The sequence below is a fragment of the Solea senegalensis genome, linkage group LG20, assembly GCF_019176455.1.
Source record: "Solea senegalensis isolate Sse05_10M linkage group LG20, IFAPA_SoseM_1, whole genome shotgun sequence".
Classification (NCBI taxonomy): Eukaryota; Metazoa; Chordata; class Actinopteri; order Pleuronectiformes; family Soleidae; genus Solea; species Solea senegalensis.
The window spans coordinates 2,064,748-2,083,990 of NC_058039.1; the positions used below are offsets into that span (position 1 = coordinate 2,064,748).

At 40.1% G+C, this 19,243-nt stretch overlaps 1 protein-coding gene across 2 annotated transcripts in view; it reads right to left on the bottom strand.

The window, feature by feature from the left end:
• The window catches only part of samd12 (sterile alpha motif domain containing 12), a 97,657-nt gene that overhangs the window by 39,567 nt on the left and 38,847 nt on the right, over positions 1–19,243 (bottom strand). For both annotated transcript variants that reach the window (XM_044052113.1, XM_044052112.1), the window contains exon 4: positions 16,818–16,958. In XM_044052113.1, the coding sequence (XP_043908048.1) occupies positions 16,818–16,958 (141 nt within the window). The remainder of the gene's footprint in view (positions 1–16,817; positions 16,959–19,243) is intronic.

A 19,243-nucleotide genomic window follows, 5' to 3' on the forward strand; every position in this document is an offset into this window, starting at 1 on the left:
TTCTCTTGTGGGAACCAGGGAGCTGTTGTGCAATGTGTAGTCCTAATATCCTCCTGGATGTTCTTTAATGTGATTACGGGTGCTTTCACGATGCTGATGTTGTTCTTGTCCCTGGTGCCCTCACAAGTATTGAACATACGTATACCAGAATGTCCCATAAACCATCACACAGCGGTTATACCCTAAAAAAAGAGAAGCCATAGTCTCCACTGGGGAGTGGTTAAGTAGCAATCAGTCAAACAGACGGGGCTGGAGTTAAAGGCATTCAAATGTGAACTACTGCCAAGTCACTGCGGTAATGAGTGAACGAAACTTCATGCAGATGTTTTCAGACTCGGGTGAAATTACACAGATTAAAAAGAAAACCGTGCCTGATGTTTCAAGTGATGATTTAATGAGTACAACCGGTTTCTCCGGCTTAGGTAAATTGGACACTCTAAACTGACCGTAGATTTGAGAGCGAGAGTGAATTGTGTCAGCTGAGATCGCGACCCTCCCGTGGAGGATACAGCGGTAGAAAATGGACGGACAATGAAAAATAATATATCTCCAATCAATTTCCACTGCGTAGATTTGGTGTCAAGCGCTCCGAGTTTGCACTGTATCATAACATTGCTGTGCAAAGGCAGTGAAAGGCTGGCAGAGTAAACCTGCCTCTACTTTATAGTGGTGGCACTGAAAATACTGACATACCATAACTCCACACAAGGGCTGGGCAGGACTGTATATCGAAATCATATCGAGATCTTGACATGAGACAATATATGGTGTTGGACTTTGGATATTGGACTTTTCCTGATTTTAAAGGTTGCTACGTTGATAATCATCATATTTATTATCTTGGATACATTTGTGAAATACACTCAATATTATACATATTGATTTAAAAATACACTTAAATTCATTTAATAACATTTTGTTACAGCACAATTTGACCATATTTATATGCAATTTGTTTGTTTCTAACACACGTAAATATCCTTTATTCGACATTAAAAAGGTATTGTCTGAAATGAAAGGTTAAGATCATGTAATGCTGCTGAGTGTATTGACAGTGTATCGTCACCCTCCGTTGAAAAGCACAAAGACTTGACGAATATTGTGACCGACGTTGATAATGAATAATGTAAAAATATCATTTTTCCCATTTCCCACAGTCTGTGGAAAAAGAAGGTGCTGAGGGGACGCACATGTGGTAATAATGTGTAAGGAGGAAACAAAAAGGTGTGTGTGTGTGTGTGTGTGTGTGCACACGTGTGTGTGTGTGTTGTACAATTGTTTCAAATCCAAATGCCTTTGTAATGAGTCACTGCCCGAGGCAGAACAAATGACTGTAAATAGAACTATTAGCAAAACACGGAGGGTGAAAGGAGGAATTCAAATTAAAGTGTTGCTCACTGGCCACATACTTTCTCTCCATCTGCATAATTGTGGTCAGGACACCGAGCAATTGAGTGTGTGTGTGTGTGTGTGTGTGTGTGTACATCCAGCTGAATATCAGAGGTCACAGAGGTTTGCTTTTATTTGTCACGGTTACAAACACTGGCTGCGTTCCCTCCCGTCATCAGCATACACACTGTGATTGTGTGATTTAATTGCTTGTGTACATGACAGATGGACAAAGGATGTGAGCTGATGTCTACACACACACACACACACACACACACACACAGCCACAGAAATCAGTGCTGTGTTTTAAGTTGGAAATTACAACTATGCTTCGCAGGTTATAACAAGTATGGACATAGGTCTGTATTTGCATTATTCACTTACATTCTCATACTGCATCCCTTTTCTTTGTATCGCTGTGTTTATGTTTAAACTGAAACTTCACGAAGCTTTCTGAACTGTGCTGTGATTGGTTGAGGAAATGTCTTCTGCTAAAAGGTGCAATACTGTGAATATTCAGAGCACAGCGCAGCAGAACGGCAGATGGCGTGGAGCACGGACACGAATGCATCGGTTTTCAAACCACACACAGGGTTTGGACTGGGGGGTGCAGTCAACCCCATCTGATTAAATAAAGGATTTTGGCCCCCACACATTCTCTCCATTTTATACAAAGTAAACACAGATGATTCAGACAAAGCCGACAGTGTATATAGACTCATAGAAATGGAACAAACACAAGACAGAAGGGTCAAGAGCACTGTTTTGGATATCAATACCATTGTGCATTGATGGGACAATCATGTTTTTCTCTGTATGCACTGCACTGACAACTTAATGCTCCACTGCTTTGACACCAAGATCAGTGATCAGTGTATCTGACTAAGAGATGACCGTGTGTTTTTTTAACTCGTCCTTACTGGGCTTCGGAAAAGAGGGGCGTTAACATCTGCTCTGATAAAGAAAGAGGTTATTTCATGTACAAAAAACCCTCTTAGAGATAATCGTTAATGCTCGAAAGCAGCGAGAACTGTCACACTGATGTCCTCTCACTGTTGCCATGGTACACTTCACACCACTCGAGCTTCTAAACACAAATTACTTTACGTATTACTCACTCATGTGGTTGGGTTTAGGCACAAAAAGCAAGAAAAAGAAATGTATTTTCAACTCATAGTGTGGAAAAAAAAGCCTGTCCATGAGCGTCACAGCAACGGTCCACAACAAAGCTACCAGAGCTTGAACTCCCAGGACGTATTTTGTCCAAAATGCTTCTTCATCAGAATATAGTCTGGATTATTAACCAAACGGTGATTTCAAATGTACCTGTAAATTGTTCTTCTTTCAGCAGCTTCCTGTCTAGAGTTTTTAACAGATCAACTGAATAAAACAATCATAAGAAATATCTCTGTCACAACCCATCAGGTTAGAACAGAATTTGGTATGTAAATGCAGGATCAGACATGATATTTCACCTGGATCAGATCCAGATTACGGATCGGGTTCCGTCCCATTCTCAGCGACATCTTAACAGATCAGGATTTAGTTTGTCACGCTTATTTTCTCTTCTTTTATTCCTGTTTTCCTGCTCAATTAAACGTTTAGTTTCAGGTGTTTCCCCATTGCTGATTGACAAGATCTTAAAATGAAGGTGTCTTAGTTTCTGTCTTTTTTGATGTATTGGATGAGTAATGGGTGTGGTCCTTCTTCAATCCTCTGAAACACTTTGAGTTACTAGTTACTACCTTGAATGTAAAGTGCTGATTGATTGATTGATAGATTTAATATTTGTGGACCATGTGAGTCTGCAGAACATTCCCATAGTTTGGGGGGGGGTGCTCCATGGAGCAAGTCGCTTCAAATAGAAGCAACGGCGGAATGAAAAGACAGCTGCTAGACGTCGCGTCTCTGTCGTCATCACATTTAAACCTGCCTCTAGCGTGCCAAAGGTCTGCGAACGGTTCCTTGTTCCAGGAGATTCTTTTTTTCTGAAGCCAAAAACAACGTCCTCGTGTCGCGTCTGCAGAGAGAAACCAAATCGCTGGGTTCACCCAAAAGTCTCCTGTCTCCTATGTTGGTACATTATTCTCGTATAACGTTGAGAGTTATGTAGTGTGATGTGTGCCGGACGCACACTGCAACTTAGCAACTGCATGCTCGTCTGCAAAGAACCTCTGGATATGTACATCAGTAGTAGAGTCAACTTCATTATTTCTTGTTTCCTAACATACAGGAACTCGGCCGCAGGTATGAATTTGGTCATTAAATCAAGGAGTCTGGCAGCAGTGGGGAACGCTAGGCTTTCCTCATTAGCTGCTGCAGTAGCATCAGCATCAGCAGCAGCTGGCAGAATGGTGCTGCATCACAGCCAGGCCATCCTGGGGTCAGTCTGGAGGATAATCAAAAGCTATAATTATATCAGCAATGTCCCTGAAGAACAGTGGAAGGTCCCTGAAGCAGGGGCAAAGGATCACTGACCAGTGCCACACAGAACATGGGAGGTATGTGGACACAGAGACAGACACAAGACGAAGAAGAGGATGAAGGGAACGAAGTAAACATGAAAAGCAGTTTGAAGAAAGCCCAGATCTTCAAAAGGCTGCTGAAGAAAAGTGCTTGCTCTTCTGATGGAGAGACAACAAAAGACATGAAACACTGACATCCGTGTAGATAAGAAAGACAGTCAAGTGAGGAAAGCAGAGGCAAGGACACCAGCTTGACATCCATAGCTGGCATGTGAATGCCAAGAGTGGTGAGGGTGCTGGGGAGAGGTGGGTGCTGGGAAAAGATCAATCGTGTGGAATAGAAAAAAGAATCTTTCAACAAAGTGCCTTTAATCTTCTGACAACGCAACAAACTGGTCGTGATGTGAAACTTCTTCCAGAGGAGCTGGAGCCCCTGCCTCTAATAACTCCCCTCTGTGAACAAGCTAAATCTTTAATGGAAGCCAAGTTCAGGCCCAAACTCTTCTCATGTAACATGCACACCACACAGAGCAGGCATGGCAACCATAAAAGAAACCTCTTAAAACCACTCCTGTTCTTGCTTAGCCCAAATATGTAACCGGCGATCAAAAACTAGGAACTCTCTCCCATCACATTTAAAAAATCTGGTTAAAGAAAAGCCATAACATCTTATGTCTAACTAAGGATATCCGTATTGATCTTAAATAAATATATCTTTATTTTTCACATAATCAATTAATCAGTGTTCTTTTTTGAATTAAATAATTAAAACAAGTTCTCTGAGTGTTCAGCTTCTTAAACGTGCACATTTATGTATTTTCTGGATTCTTTGGTCCATATAACAAAGGAATCATTCAAACTGAATAAGAGCGGCTTGTTACAGCAACTTGAGAACCTCATCATTCCAACAACAATCAACATTCTCTTTCTACATTCTCTTATATTTTTGTGGACCGACAACTAAAAAATAATCATTCGTTTACTGGCTTAGAAACAAAGTTCTAAAAATGTTTTTAATTGCTAAAAACCTTTAATATTTTATATGTGTGGAGAGAGAAAGAAAGAAAGAAAGAAAGAAAGAAAGAACACTGACAGACACCTCACATCCTTATAGGATGTAGAGACTTACCCATATATTACACATCATCAACATAGAAGAAGGTAATAAGACACACAGCTCGTCTATGTGCAGAGAATTATATCATGAGCTATTTACAGGAAATGCCTCGTTTATATTTCATCCCTCTGGCTATCCTTGCCTCTAAATATTTATTAAGTAATTAAAATAAAATTTAAAAAGCCACTGACGCTTCAGGTCCTGTGGTGGTGTGGAGGATAACAAGTGAAGCTATCTTACAATTAATTCCGTTTCAAATTTGAATCTTGAAGCAACACTGTTACAAATAACACACTGATGTTATTCTAAAGTGGCCCTATCACACGTATATCTGACAATACTGGCTACACATTCTGAATGTGAGAAATGTTTTTAATTAAGTGAATGTATGTAGAAATAAAAATCCTTATTCAAATAATAATTGCTTTGTACTGTCATCTGAGTTATAGACATTTAATTGAGTCCAGGTTTGCTACACAACAGAGAGTATGTTCCTCTTCAGTGGCATTTTAGGGTATTTCCCACACATTGTATCAATACTTAAATCTCGTCTAAATTGTGATACAAAAGACTAAATTCCCACTTATTTCACACAATATGTTTCCGTGGAAACAGGTGGTTTATAAGAGTAACTTATAAAAAGTTACTAACGGAATAAAAGTTGCATTAAACATTAGCATAAAAGGTATTTAAGTGAACCAGTCGCTATATCTTCACTATATCATTCTTTTATGAGACTAGACTAGACTAGACTAGATCTTGGTAAATCTAGTCTGAGTCCATGATTTCCCATGATTTTGACTGTGTAGTTTACACGTCGACAGAGGTGAACACAGTCATTTCCTTGATAGTGTGACGTCAGCTGCCGCAGCTCCATCTCACTGACACTGAGGAGAACTTTGTAGAACTTTCTATTTTCTGTTTTAACAATTATGTTTCCAAATCTGTCACCTGGTACAGGAACATGAACACAATCCCCTTTGATTCTTCATAGTTAGGGAATAAAAATAAAGACAAATTTCCTCCGGAAGGCAATTGATAGGCTGACATTTTGGTAGTCAATCAAGCATAAAATGACTAATGGCAGCAATTACAACTGATGTGGGGTGTTTTTTTTTATGCAAGACTTAATAGTTTTCCAATGAGTCACTGCCATAGTACCAGAGGGGAGGGATATTTTACTGCACAAACATACAAGGTACTAAGTATTCATAAGAAACAATAGTGAGGTGTACTGTTCAGTCTTAAAGCAAACAATGACATAATGTTGGACTCAGTGATTCAAATCTAAGTGAGGCATTAATATTTAAAAAGACACAGAATGCTAATGGAGAATACGAGACATGTTCAGTGCAGGTTTTTGCTCTCATATCTCATATCTATCCACCGACCCACGTTTGTTTTGTGATAATAACAATTTCAACCCAAAGTCATTAATATCTCCCCATCAATCATGTCTGTCCCCAAAGTGAAAGATGTTGGAATTCATAATGGATGATCAGTTAAGGTGCTACACTGTTGCAAAGTGCACCGTCATAAATCCTCAAAACACAAACCGTGATCTAACATACATCATTTCCTTTTATGTACCTACTCGTTGCGCCCCATTTCCCTCGAAATGTCCTTGGTCTCCCTCACACTCCCTTTATCGTCTGGTCTTTATGAATCTGTGCGCATTCTGAGGTTAGTCAGTCAATCTATGTCCTTTTTTGGTGGTCAATGTTTACATGATGACTAAAAGTGTAATTACAACGTTTAACATGTAAAAAAGTGGCCTTCGTGTCTATCGCAACAAAACCTTGTGAAATACACATTTAGCACCCTGAACAGAAAAGCCTCAAAATGACATTTTAGAGTACAACCATAGATATGTTGATGCATTGAAAGTGGGAAGCAGGGCCGACTAGAACATCATGCAGCAGTGTCTACATTATACATGTGTTCTTTTTGTAAATAGTTGCTCATTAATGCATTAGCCTATAGCCAACATACAGCACCACTGTGCCTCTGCTTCTCCTCGAGTGTTTAATTTATGTTCATGAAAAGGGTCGCAATGAGTCGTCAACATAACACAGTCTGTTTAAATCACTGCCTCTGGCAAACCAAGTTCAATCACTGCAGTGCCCGACAGGAAGTGCTGGGGGCAGTAGGTCTATTTCTCCTATCGCCTTCACCAAATGCCTTCTGAACCAATAAAGACATTGTTTTGTTTTGTTTGTGTTAATGATTTCAACTAAACTGAAGTAATCATGAGTAATACAAAATATTATGAACAGATTAGTCAACTACCAAAAAGAATAGTTATTCATGAGCATAAATATGCTAAAGATTGTTTTTCTGTGTCTTCATTTAGGTTTCTCTCTTAGTTTGATCGTCCATGGAAAAAGGTGAATATAACTTATTAATATATTAATTATTATTAATAACAAGGAGCAGAAATGCATTAACCTATAATATGATGAACGCATTAACTGAGGCGTACCACCACATTACAACAAATCATTGTTGCCCTGGCACAGAAAGTGGCAGCTGGTGAAACAACTTCTTGAGTGCCATCATTTTTCTCTTCTCCATTACACCCACATACAGTAAATCTGGAGCCAGTGCTTGGGCATTTTTATGGCGTAATGGCTCGTCTCAGAGTACAGTAAGTGTCCTATGGCTATTGATCCAGGTTGGTAAGCTCATGAGCGAGTGCTGGGAAGCTGAAGGCGTGTGCTCCGGAGTCTGGCCCGTCCGTGCTGTCTGGGCTCCTGGATGTCCGGAGGTGGTCGGAGAGGCAGGAGACGGCAGCAGACTCCGTGGAACCGGCCGTGCAGCCGGGCGACCAATACAACGACCGTTTAATGGCTTCTCATTTCACTATAAACTAATGAGTGCGGCTCAGGGCGGTGAAACCCAACCCACCACTTCTGGTTTTAACAGGCACAGAAGAGCAAACCACTGAGGGTTCGGATTTCATCCACCAACGGGGCCACGTTTGTTATATTGGAGTTCAGCTTGTGATTTCACATCAGGAACTCCGTTAAGTTTACACGGCTGTCTGCGATGAATCTCTACGGAGACTTGGCCTTTTGTGGTGCAAGATCCCGTTTGTACGTATAGAATATTGACGCCCGAGTTCTCTGCTGATTTCTCTTTGAAGACATAACACACTTGTGGACATCTGGTGGCCAAGGACACTCCCGGCAGACTCTGACAAAAGAGCATGTTATGTCACTGAACCTGTCAAAGCAATATGTTTTCCCCGGGCCACGGGTCAAAGGCCAGAAACACACACACACACACACTCACACACACGCGCACGCACACGCAAAATGTCACGTATGATTCAAGCGGTGATGCTCTGCCTCGAGCGATCCCTTTATTTATTTCCATTTTCCCGTTCTCTCATTCTCGCGTCATTTTTGGATTTCGACTGCTTCTCTTTAACCTTCTGCTTCATTCAAGAGATCGGCACACGTTGGCTGCTCAAAATAAACAAAATATTCCTGTTTTAAGAAAAATGACGACATTTCTTCAAACTAGATTGTACATTGAGTCACTTTCAGACTGTAACGTGCCTTAAAGTGGAACTTTTTCCCTTTTTCCCCTACAGTTTTGAAGTAAACATTCATCCATCCATTGTCTAACCCTTTATCCTCACTGTCGTAAAAACTCACAGCTGATGCTCCCCCCGGCCCCTTGCTTGGTTTCTTCTTCCTCCGACAACGGTTTACTCTGCTTGTTTTTTGTTGGTTCTTAAAATAACACTATTTCTGCCTTAATCTCATAGCCAGTACCTGGCTACAGGGTGTGTGTGTGTGTGTGTGTGTGTGTGTGTGTAGTGCCGTGAAGCAAGTCATGAACGAGGATTGGAGGATTCCGGGCCGCTTTAAAAGGAAAAACAGGCCAAAAACTAGACAAAACTGGCAAAACTGAAGTTGCCATCGCAAGCAAAAACATTCTCTCATGTAAAAATAAAAATATGTTTACTTCCTTTACTTGATTGAGCTGACTTTTATTTAATTTGAATTTATAGCTTCGAATATCTCTGATTTGCACACACGTCAATTCGTGAAGGTGAATTTTACTTCTGTATTTAACACGTTTCAGCTTGTTGCATAAAGTAAGCTGTAGTATCTTATTAAGACAAACATTATTATTCTTTCATTTATTTTTTGCTAAAATAATACTCGACTGTGTATCCAGCCCCTCTGGTGTCCTCTGGGGCTGGAGTTAGGGTTTCCATGCATCCTTTTGCTTCTCTGTCATTAAAACTGGATGAAAGACTTCTTCATCTCCTAATCTTGAAGCTGCTCTCTCTCTCTCTCTCTCTCTATATATATATATATATATATATATATATATAAAAATAGCTCCAGATAATAAAATAGTATGTTTTCAATGGAGGTTTTTCTGGACTCATTTGACTGAATACACCAGCTAAGGTGCTGCCTGCTCTACCTTAATCACGAGACAAGTTCCAAATCAATCCTAAATGAGCTGAAGGAGCTTTTGCTTTCACAGCCCCGGATGTAATGACTCTTTCAAAACATTATTACTGTATGACGTGTGGAGCTATACTGTGGATGTGTGTGTGTGTGTGTGTGTGTGTGTGTGTGTGTGTGTGCGCGTTTAGGCTTTCAGGTCCTCACAGCCCTGCGGCGTTAATGAGCGAGGTCAACGCAGTCTGTCAGCTAAGTGGTAAAGCCATTTGCTCCTGAATGACATTTCCTTTGTGAGCATGAGACTGATTTAGTTCCTAATGTGAAGTGTCATCCAAAGCGTCCACATTACGTTTGATATTAGAGCATAAATGAAACTATTAGGGGTTTGCAGCTGTGCCTCAGAGGTCCATTCAATATGTGTACAATACTAGATACATGGGCTACTCAAGGAAGATGATATATTTTACTTTTGGGTAACTTTACAATTAATATGCATTTTTAAATAATCTTATTATTTCACATATTATTCAAGGGACAATTAACAATTACATTAAACGCTTTAATTACTGTAACTGTCTTTGTAAGTTAACAAGTTTTTGTCTGTAAAATGGAAACTGTGTCCTCATAAATGTATGACAGTACAGAACAAGCACAACTATGATTGAGCATTTATTATTTTTACTCTTATCTTATTTTTTTTTGCAGTGTAATAATAATAATAATAATAATAATAATAATAATGCCGTGCAGGTTGGGAACATGAGTCATTTCAGAACATGTGGTTATTGTGTTTACTTTGGCACAGTAAGACAAAAGAAGCACAGCCACGCCCATAATATCCCAGAGATGATGTCATCATTATTCTCATTGTGTAACGCGTGTCAAATGGTTCATAATTTCAACTGCACAAGGTAACGTGACGATACTCTAGAATCAATGCCATGAGGAAGTAACAGATTAGCAGCTGATTCGTAACATTCAAAGAACAGTGGTCTGTGTATCGACTTTAATATTGAACGGATTACTGTTGCGGAGATTTGATTATTAGGTGAGCCGACCAGAGGGTGGAGCTTCTGCAGATTTGAAGTCTTTAACTGATCTACAGTTTGATTCTTGTGTCAGATGTCGCGCTCTTGACTCTCAGTGATGACACTCTCTGATCCATCAGTGCCCGACTGTCTGCTGACGTCACATTTGTCACCTCACCTGATTACAAATTCATATTCCTTAATATTTACACGCCTAGAAACAATGGCATACTTCATCTGCACCATATACCCTTTATGTCTATAAAAATGAATCCACATTCACTTTGTCGGGCTGAAGTATTGTACTGTTTTCACCTTAACTATGACTTGAGCCCCACAAGGAATCTTTGAGGGAGGAATCACGCTGACAGGAAATTATGAAAGAGAATTAATTTGACCTTTGCTTGCAGCAAGAAAAAAAAAGGGAGGGAGACAAAGAGAGGCAGATTCAGAGGGCAGGGTGGATAGTCGGATTCAAGGGAGGCTTAAGGAGGAAGTGCCTCCAGAATGGGCAGGATCCTGGAGAGGGACCTTGGATAATGAGAGCGCTCAGCTCCGGACGTGAGATCTGATTCACTCAACAGCCCCAAGGAAGGAGAGCGTCACCCTGAGCTCCTGAAGTCATCACAGTGAAGAGATTCCATCAAGACTTTAGGCTAAAGACCGTGGTTTATGTTTTGACCCTGATGTTATTTTATAAAAGTTTCAATTGTGGTGAGTTTATATCCAGCTTGCTTAACCAATTTATTTTTTTTTATTTATTTTTTTTATTTTTTATTTATGGTTTTATTTATTTATTCTAGGTTTCCACATGTTTTTTTCTTGTTTTACTTTAAAGCTCTGTTAAATGAAATAAAATAAAATAAAGCTCAGTGTATTTAATTTGCTTGGAGCACAGGTCCCATTCTCCAAGCCCTTTAAAATAATTCAAATGGTAATTTTTGTGTTTGGTTATAAATCAAGTACTTAACATAAACACAATTCTTAGTTCTTAGTTTTTGATTTTAGATAGCTTGCTTCCAAGTCAATGCAGAAGTCCCCGATGCCTGTATTCTCTGGAATTGCTAACACTCAACTTCTCAATTGATTTATAACGTCAAAGGGGTATTTTCCACAAGCCTGGGTCATACTTGGTGTGTGTGTGTGTGTGTGTGTGTGTCCACAGAGGATCGCTAGGGTCCACATGACCTAACCTGCCCATTTCCATGGTGACGTGGCGGACCCTACACAGAAGAACAAGCCAACTGCACAATACACTTTCCGGTGCAGTTGATGGTGGACTCTTTGTTTTGGTCAAAAAGAATCAATGAACAAGAAGGTAACCATGGAAACGTGGGAAGTCTGCTGGTACCCAAACATGTACAATACAAGGACATAGTGAGAAATTGCTGGAAATGATATAAAATGGGCTAAAAGTGGAATGCTAGAGTCACACAGACAATTGTATAAGTGTAAAGTGTAAAGTGTACGCTCAGAAGACGGAAGCTTATTGTGTTGAATGCTTCTTTCAGGTCTTCACTGAGCATGACATCAATGTAAATAAAAGGCAATAAAGCTCGTGTCATCAAACAGGTGCATGATTGCAGGTAGAGCGTTCGGTCACACCCATGTATCCATATACTGGATATATAAAAACCAACATGGCGCTGGCCAAAATATTAAAGTCAAGGCTTCAAAGTGGCAATTCCCAAACCAGTGGGTGATGTCACGGTCAATTTCCACTTGCTGTGTCCGTGTCAGTGTGGTTTTGAGATGCAGCTGTACAGAAGTTCACTCAGAGAAAGTGAAATACGAGTCAAAGTTTGGGAATAAAGAGGATATTCTCACTGTGAACACGTTCCTCTCTTCAAACACACTAAACAGCGTTGATTTGACTGCAGACTATCCCATAATAATCAAAAATGGAAGCTCTAGTCACGTCAAACAACATGGAACAAAAGTGCAGGGGGACATCCTGTTCAGTGAAGATCTCTGACTGATGAAGCAAAGACTTCATTAAGCTGCACAGAGCAAAAGGAAAGTCGTTCAACAAAAGCACGACAGGAAAGTCTCTTTTATTTACTGCTCCAGGGCCACAGTTGTTTACCAAACACTGTCACTGACATTTCTCACTCTGGATCCTGGATCCTGGATTCAGGCTCAGACGTGACTGACTACAGCTTGTATTTTTATTGTACTTCATTGTAAAAAAAACAAACAAACCTGGAAGTACAATCAAACTTTTAATCATTTGCTTCATTTATGTGTTTCTTCCTTATTGTGATAAAGTGGCATGGTAACTGAGAAAAGTGAATAATAATATCGAGCAGTGTAAACAGTTGTCTTCATCTTGTCTTTTAAATGAGGCTCTGTTACAGTAAATGAAGCATAAATGGCGAGCGCGTGTCTACATTCACAGATTAGTGCTGTGCAGTCATAAAACCAACTTTCATAGAGCTCTGTCAGCTGTGTAATTCAAGTTTCTTAGAAGAGTGATGATTTCACAACCCAGTAATAGCTTATTTACTGGCGTGCGGCTGTTATTGAAAATTCTCAAAATGGTTATAAGCATGAAATTGAATAGAGAAGTTGTGTTTTTTTTCGCCGTCTGAGCTCCACATTGCACTTATTTCAAAGACGTTCCGTGCAGGTTTTTTTTTATGCACAACTGCGGTTAAATATCATTGAGAAAAACAACCTTCTTAAATACAAGGTTCTCCTCGTCTGTCTGTTAGAGGCATCAGAAGGGTTGATATGAAGCTGCGGCTCTCTGAAGGAAAGGCCGACATCACACTGCCCTCCATATTTTGTCTCATGCACAGGAAGATCTTTGGTTTGTTTCTATGGATACACACATTACTGCTAAATATACACCGTGTGACGAGCAACGCTGTCTCACATTCAGACAATCACAGAAAAACTGATAAGACAGGTAGGTAGGTAAGTACGTACATTATAGCTTAAAAAAAGGGTTAGTAAAGGCTGGTTAGTAGGTAAGTAAATAGGTAAGGTAGGATATGTTGGTGGGTAGTTAAGTACAAAAGGTAACCAGCTAAGTTATGCAGGTAGGTAATTAGGTAATAGAGGTAGAAGAATTTTAATACTTTCAAATAACCGCTAAATTCATTAATATATAAAATATTCATTAACATGATAGATCTGTTGTGACGGAGGACATGAGGACACTTGGTGTAACAGTAGAGGACACAAGGGAGAGGACAAGATGAAGGCAGATGATCTGCTGTGGTGAGGGAGAAGCCAAAAGAAGAAGAAGAAGAAGTCGATGATAGGTCTCGGTAAAATACGATAAATCTATGGTTACCGTCTGATCTGTGGTCAAACTTAAAGGAACCATGTACTACAGGTCCATGTTAGACAGAAGAGCACGGGTGAGGGCCAGCTCAAGAAGAAAGCCAGAGGGAGAGAGAGAGAGAGATACGGGAAAAGGGTGAGAGAGCTGGCGAGGTATTGTAATTACTGCAGCGTACCCAGACAGAATTAGCTGGATGGACAGTGATTAACCTTTAAGGTTTGCAGGGCTATTGGAGAAAAATAATTAGACCTCCCTCTCCTCTCCTCTCCTCTCCTCTCCTCTCCTCCCCTTTCCTTTCTGGTGAGAGTGAGTGGCGGTGGCGGATGTGTGAGTGGTGCAGAGTTTTGTTTTTTTTCCCACTGTTCTTCATGATCAGGTGAGATGTCTTGATACTTCTTGTGTTTTATATTTATTTCTTATAATATTCCTATTGTTTCTTACAGCTGTGAGTGAGCAGAGGTCACTGTCAAAGAGACAATGTCTTCATGTCACAGCACCAAATGGGACAGACAGCTAAGTGACTGAAGTTATGCAGTAATGTGTTATAGGAGAAGTGGATCGTTCACAGGGTTTTATATGGAAGTCAATTGTTGCCTTTGTATTTCCTGATGTGTCACACACTAGATCAGAGCGCAGAGCAAAGGAAACGGATGAACTGTCATCATGTCTTTTCTACTTCATGTCACAAGTCTTTTTGTTTTTAACGTCCTTCTTTTTGCAGCGTAGTTTTGTACAGCTTTAGTTCTCTGAACACTGTGTCCTTTTATTTTATGTCCTGTTTGAACAGATGAAAGTTTCCCTCACGTTCAAACCCAGGTGATGTTGAGAAGGATGACAGCGTCGATGAGGAGCATCTTCCACCAATCACAGTAGAATTATTTTATTCGTAATATTATTATTATTATTTTTCTCCCAGCGATGATTTCTGCTAATAAACCACACTGGACCTTTAACTGGTGAATGCAACCAACACTCTGTGATGATTTTTGTGAAACTAAGATTTGAAAAAGCGTGACTTTTTATCTGCGCTCACTCTCTTCACTGTTCCTCTGTCCTTCCACCCTGAGGCTGAGATATGCTGCGTCCTGCTGAGACCAGCGGCCTGTGGCTGCTGACGCTGGTGTGCTGTCATTTCCCATATCTTCAAACGTGGAGGGAGAGAGGAGGGGGGGGACAAAAAGGAGGCTAAAAGTAGCGCTTAGCAAAGAAAGAATCGTCTCCCAGCTAAACTCTCTCTCTTAGACTCTTTATTTTTCTCTTGCTCTGGGAGCAACAGTGAAGACAGAGGCTGTTTTATGACACACCAACTGTTTTCTAAGAAATTCAAGAGTGTGACAACGATCCCTAGAATTTGCTTCTCGGCCCCTGCGGCATTTGAGAGAGAGAGAGAGAGAGAGGGAGTGAGAGTGAGCAGACGGTAGCAGAAGCGTGGTGGTGAGGCAGAGTGCTGCTGGCAGCAGTGATGGAGGAGGGCAGCCGCTAAAACTGAGGGAAGCTGGGAATTACGGGGTGAGGATAGCGAAGAGAGGCGCCTGGATTTTTGTTATGAAACAAGACGTTGCACTGTGGAACAGTGAGAAGTACAATGTGGAGAAAACAAAGGAGTGCGGTGTAAGTGAGAAATTGCAGGGTGCCAGCGTGCACGGGAAAAAGTAATAAAGGATGACACTGGTCCTTTTTGTTACACGAGATTTATATGTGTGTGTGTGTGTGTGTGTTTTCCAGGTATTACTCACTAAATCTGTTTACACGGTCACATTGCGGGGATTTGTCTTCCTTATGGGGACAAAAATCAAGTCTCCATAAAGTAAACGATTACATATTTAGGTGAAGTAAGTCTCCAGGAAATGAATGTACTGTAAGTCAATGTGTTTATGTTTCTTATTTTCTCACAGATTACGTTTATTTGTCTCACGTCGCCAATAGCGACTTAGCTCATAACTTTTTGTGTCATAGAAATTTAGTGGTAGAATGTTAAACTCAACTGACTGTTGAGTATTAAACAAAGGTTACGTGAGTTTTTTGAGCCATTAAAGGCCACGTGTGAGAATTAGTGACACCTAGTGGCGGGACTGTCGAACCCCTCTGCTCACCGCTCTCTTTCCCTGGTGCGTGGAACTACAGTTGGACAAAATGAACACATGAAGCTTCTTAAAAGCTGATTCAGTCGGTCATATTCTTAATATCCCACACATATATTCATTGTTTTTGTTTATTATTTAACTGTTCAAACTTTTCACAATTGTTAATTCCTAATATAGTTATTTTTACCCATTTTTTCACAAATTTTCTTTAAATATTTTACATTTATTTTAAATTTAGTGTCAGCACAAAATGGAGGCCTAAAGCACATATAAAAGGCTTGTTCTTCGCTGATGTTAAAGCAATTATACACATTTACAAATGTTCTTATAAAGGTAGCATATTCAATTAATTGATTTCATTTAATTTAGCAAGGACATTTCTAAAATCTGGTGTTACCAAACCAAGTAGAGTCAAGCAGAGCCGAGTGTGTTGGAACTGTACAGTGGAAAAGTGTTATTATCAGTGTTATTATGAGGACATTCTGATGTGTTTTTCAAGAGTGAGACGTCCGAGTCTGCCACTGAGGACAGGTGTTTGTTGCATCTAAACATAACCACATTCAAAGCCAGGAAGCGTGGTTATTGTCAAACCCATTTCCTCATTTATGCCAAAAGTGCTCTGAGCGTTTAAAAGAGTGTGTGAGTGTTGACATGCACACCTGGAGACATTTTGGTTCAGAAAATACGGTTTAGAAGTGTGGAAATGCAGTTTTTAGGAGATGAAAATGAAAAATACAGCAGTATTAATAATGCAAAGGAACTTTTACATGATCGATCCGACGGAAAGACACGGACAATTTTTTCATTTTTAACACTTTGGAAAGAAATAAAATAATTTAAACCAAATGATATCCATCATTTTTGGTTTTGCACTAACCCTGTGGGCTTTAGTGGTCGCTATGAGTCCTTATGGCACATGAATGGATTCAAGTGTCATCCAGGGGAAATCTGTCAAACTATAAATGCCATGGACGTGACGAGTGTTAATGCCACAGAGAGTTGAGAGGTCTACCTTGTGTGAGAAGCTGAAGGGTCCTGACTTCCTCTCGGACGCGCAGCTGCAGGACCTGCTGCAGGATGTGCTGCCTCTGGGCTTCCTGCATGATGCCCATTCTCTCCAGCTTTCGGTCTGTCAATCTCATCAGAGCCCGCCCTAAATTGTGGATAAAAGAAATAAAGAAATAAATAAACAAGATATAAGGTGAAGGAACATATTCAGCAAGAAGTCGGTGGGGATAAAGGATTCATGTCAGCAGAAGAGCTGACGGTGCAAAACAACAATTAAAGACTCATAAATCATGCAACACGTGTGAAATTCGGCTGCTTTTTGATACTGGGACATAAAACAAAAATCCAAGTTTTACAAGTCTTTTATGTGACCCCCAATTAGCCTGAAGCTCGGCGTAAAACCCACTGAGAAGCATATCGTTCTGAAACGCAGCACGTTTCATGTGAATATCAGTGCTGTGTTTCCCTGGAGCAAATCCCCTCACAGCTTTTCCCCTTAATTGCAAATCCTTGTATAAAAATCCATAATTTAATCATTCAATCACTTTTCTACGAGAGGGATTTGGGCTGCTGATAAAAAAGGGTGGTATGGAGGAATTATTAACGCTTGTTCCGAGTGCCTTTGTAACGTGGGATGGTGAGCAGATAGGAATGATTATTCTGAGTAATTACCAGGCATTAGTTTAGACCCCCGACAGCTTCTTTTACTCCTTTGCCATGATGGCTGACAGTGAGAAGACCGGCTCTATATATGTGTATCTATATATATATATATATATATATATATACATGTACATATATATAGATATATATGTATATATATATATATATATATATATATATATATATATATGTATATATATATACATATATATATACACATACATATATATACACACATATATATAGATACATGTATCTATATATATATACATAAATATATCCAGATATTATTATGAGCTATTGATTCATGATATATACTTTGATATATAGAGATACCATTTTTCCTCATATCCTCGTCCCTAGATCATCTACATAAAAACAGAAACCATATTAAATTCCATTCACGACTAATGCAAGATTGAATTTAGATACAATGACTGGGCGCTCTCACTCTTCTGTAACGCTCATTTTCAAAGCACCAACAGAGAGAAAGGCACAACATGATAACTGCACGTCTCTTGACTTGTTCCAACGGATCTATTCTAGACCATTAGGCCACGCGGAGTCCCACAATACCACTTTGCAACCACAGCACAAAAGGGAGTGGTTGGAAAAGCTAAGTACCCTTAAGTGTTAGTGGTTAAACTTCGGCTGCGTTAGGCCCGATTTCTCCCGCCTTCGCGAAAGCAGCTCTTTGCTCGACGCTGCAGCCAGATGGGGATTAAAATGCCCAACATAGTTAAGATGCTTCAAAGCAAAATGGCGCTCATGGAGTACCCATTACTGTGCATAAACACCGGGGGAGCTAAGTAGAGCCATAAAAGCTCAGAAGTGAGGGGAGCATATTAAATGGGACGATGGGAAGACAAAGATTAGTGAGGTGGAAAGAGAGAGAGGAATTATCAATCAAAGGAGGGGCAGAGGGCAGAAAGTTGGGGAGTGAGAGAGCCAACAAGTTGACAGAAGAAAACTGACGCGCTCATAAAATCATGTATCATCAATCATCAATCATGTACCCAAAGACAGGTGGACAGAAACGGAGGTTCCTCTCCGTCTTATTATAACAGCACTCTGACCACGCTTCATTAGCATGTGTGTGTACACAGCAGCAGAGTATGGGAGGGTGGCAACGAGAAGGTGTTTGTCACCTAAACAAATTTTGTTAATTTAGCTATTTAATGTTAAATGACGGATATTTACATGCGTTAGAAACAATGAAATAGACTATAAATGTGGTCAGATTCTGCTGATACACAAATAATTAGCCTTAAAATAAAAAAAGCCTTTTTAAATATCATTTTGTTTGATTACATGTATTTGTACCTACATACATACTATTTCATGTATTTCACACATGCATTTACTATAATAAATGATCAGTGCAACAGCATTTACAAGTCATCACAGTTACCTGATAAAAATGACGATATCCATAATCTAAGACCATATCTTGTCTCGTGTTAGGAAGTAGATATAACATCCAAATATTGTAAATCATTAAAGTTGTGAGTGAACTTTTTAAAAAAGAACAATCCGGAGTGTCATCTCAAATGTGTAAGCGTGGAGTACAGCAGAAGCCCAGAATGTGAGAAGCTCGGTGACTCTGAACAAACTGCCAGTTTCTCCACGACAGGTGCCAACACGCCGCTCCTTCTGCTCGCCGCGGCCGCGTCGGCGGGGTAGCACAGCTTCTGCAGGGATTCCAAGTCTGAGTCAGCGGCAATGACAGCGCCACCGAGTCTCACCTGGGAATTCTTCAAACAACAA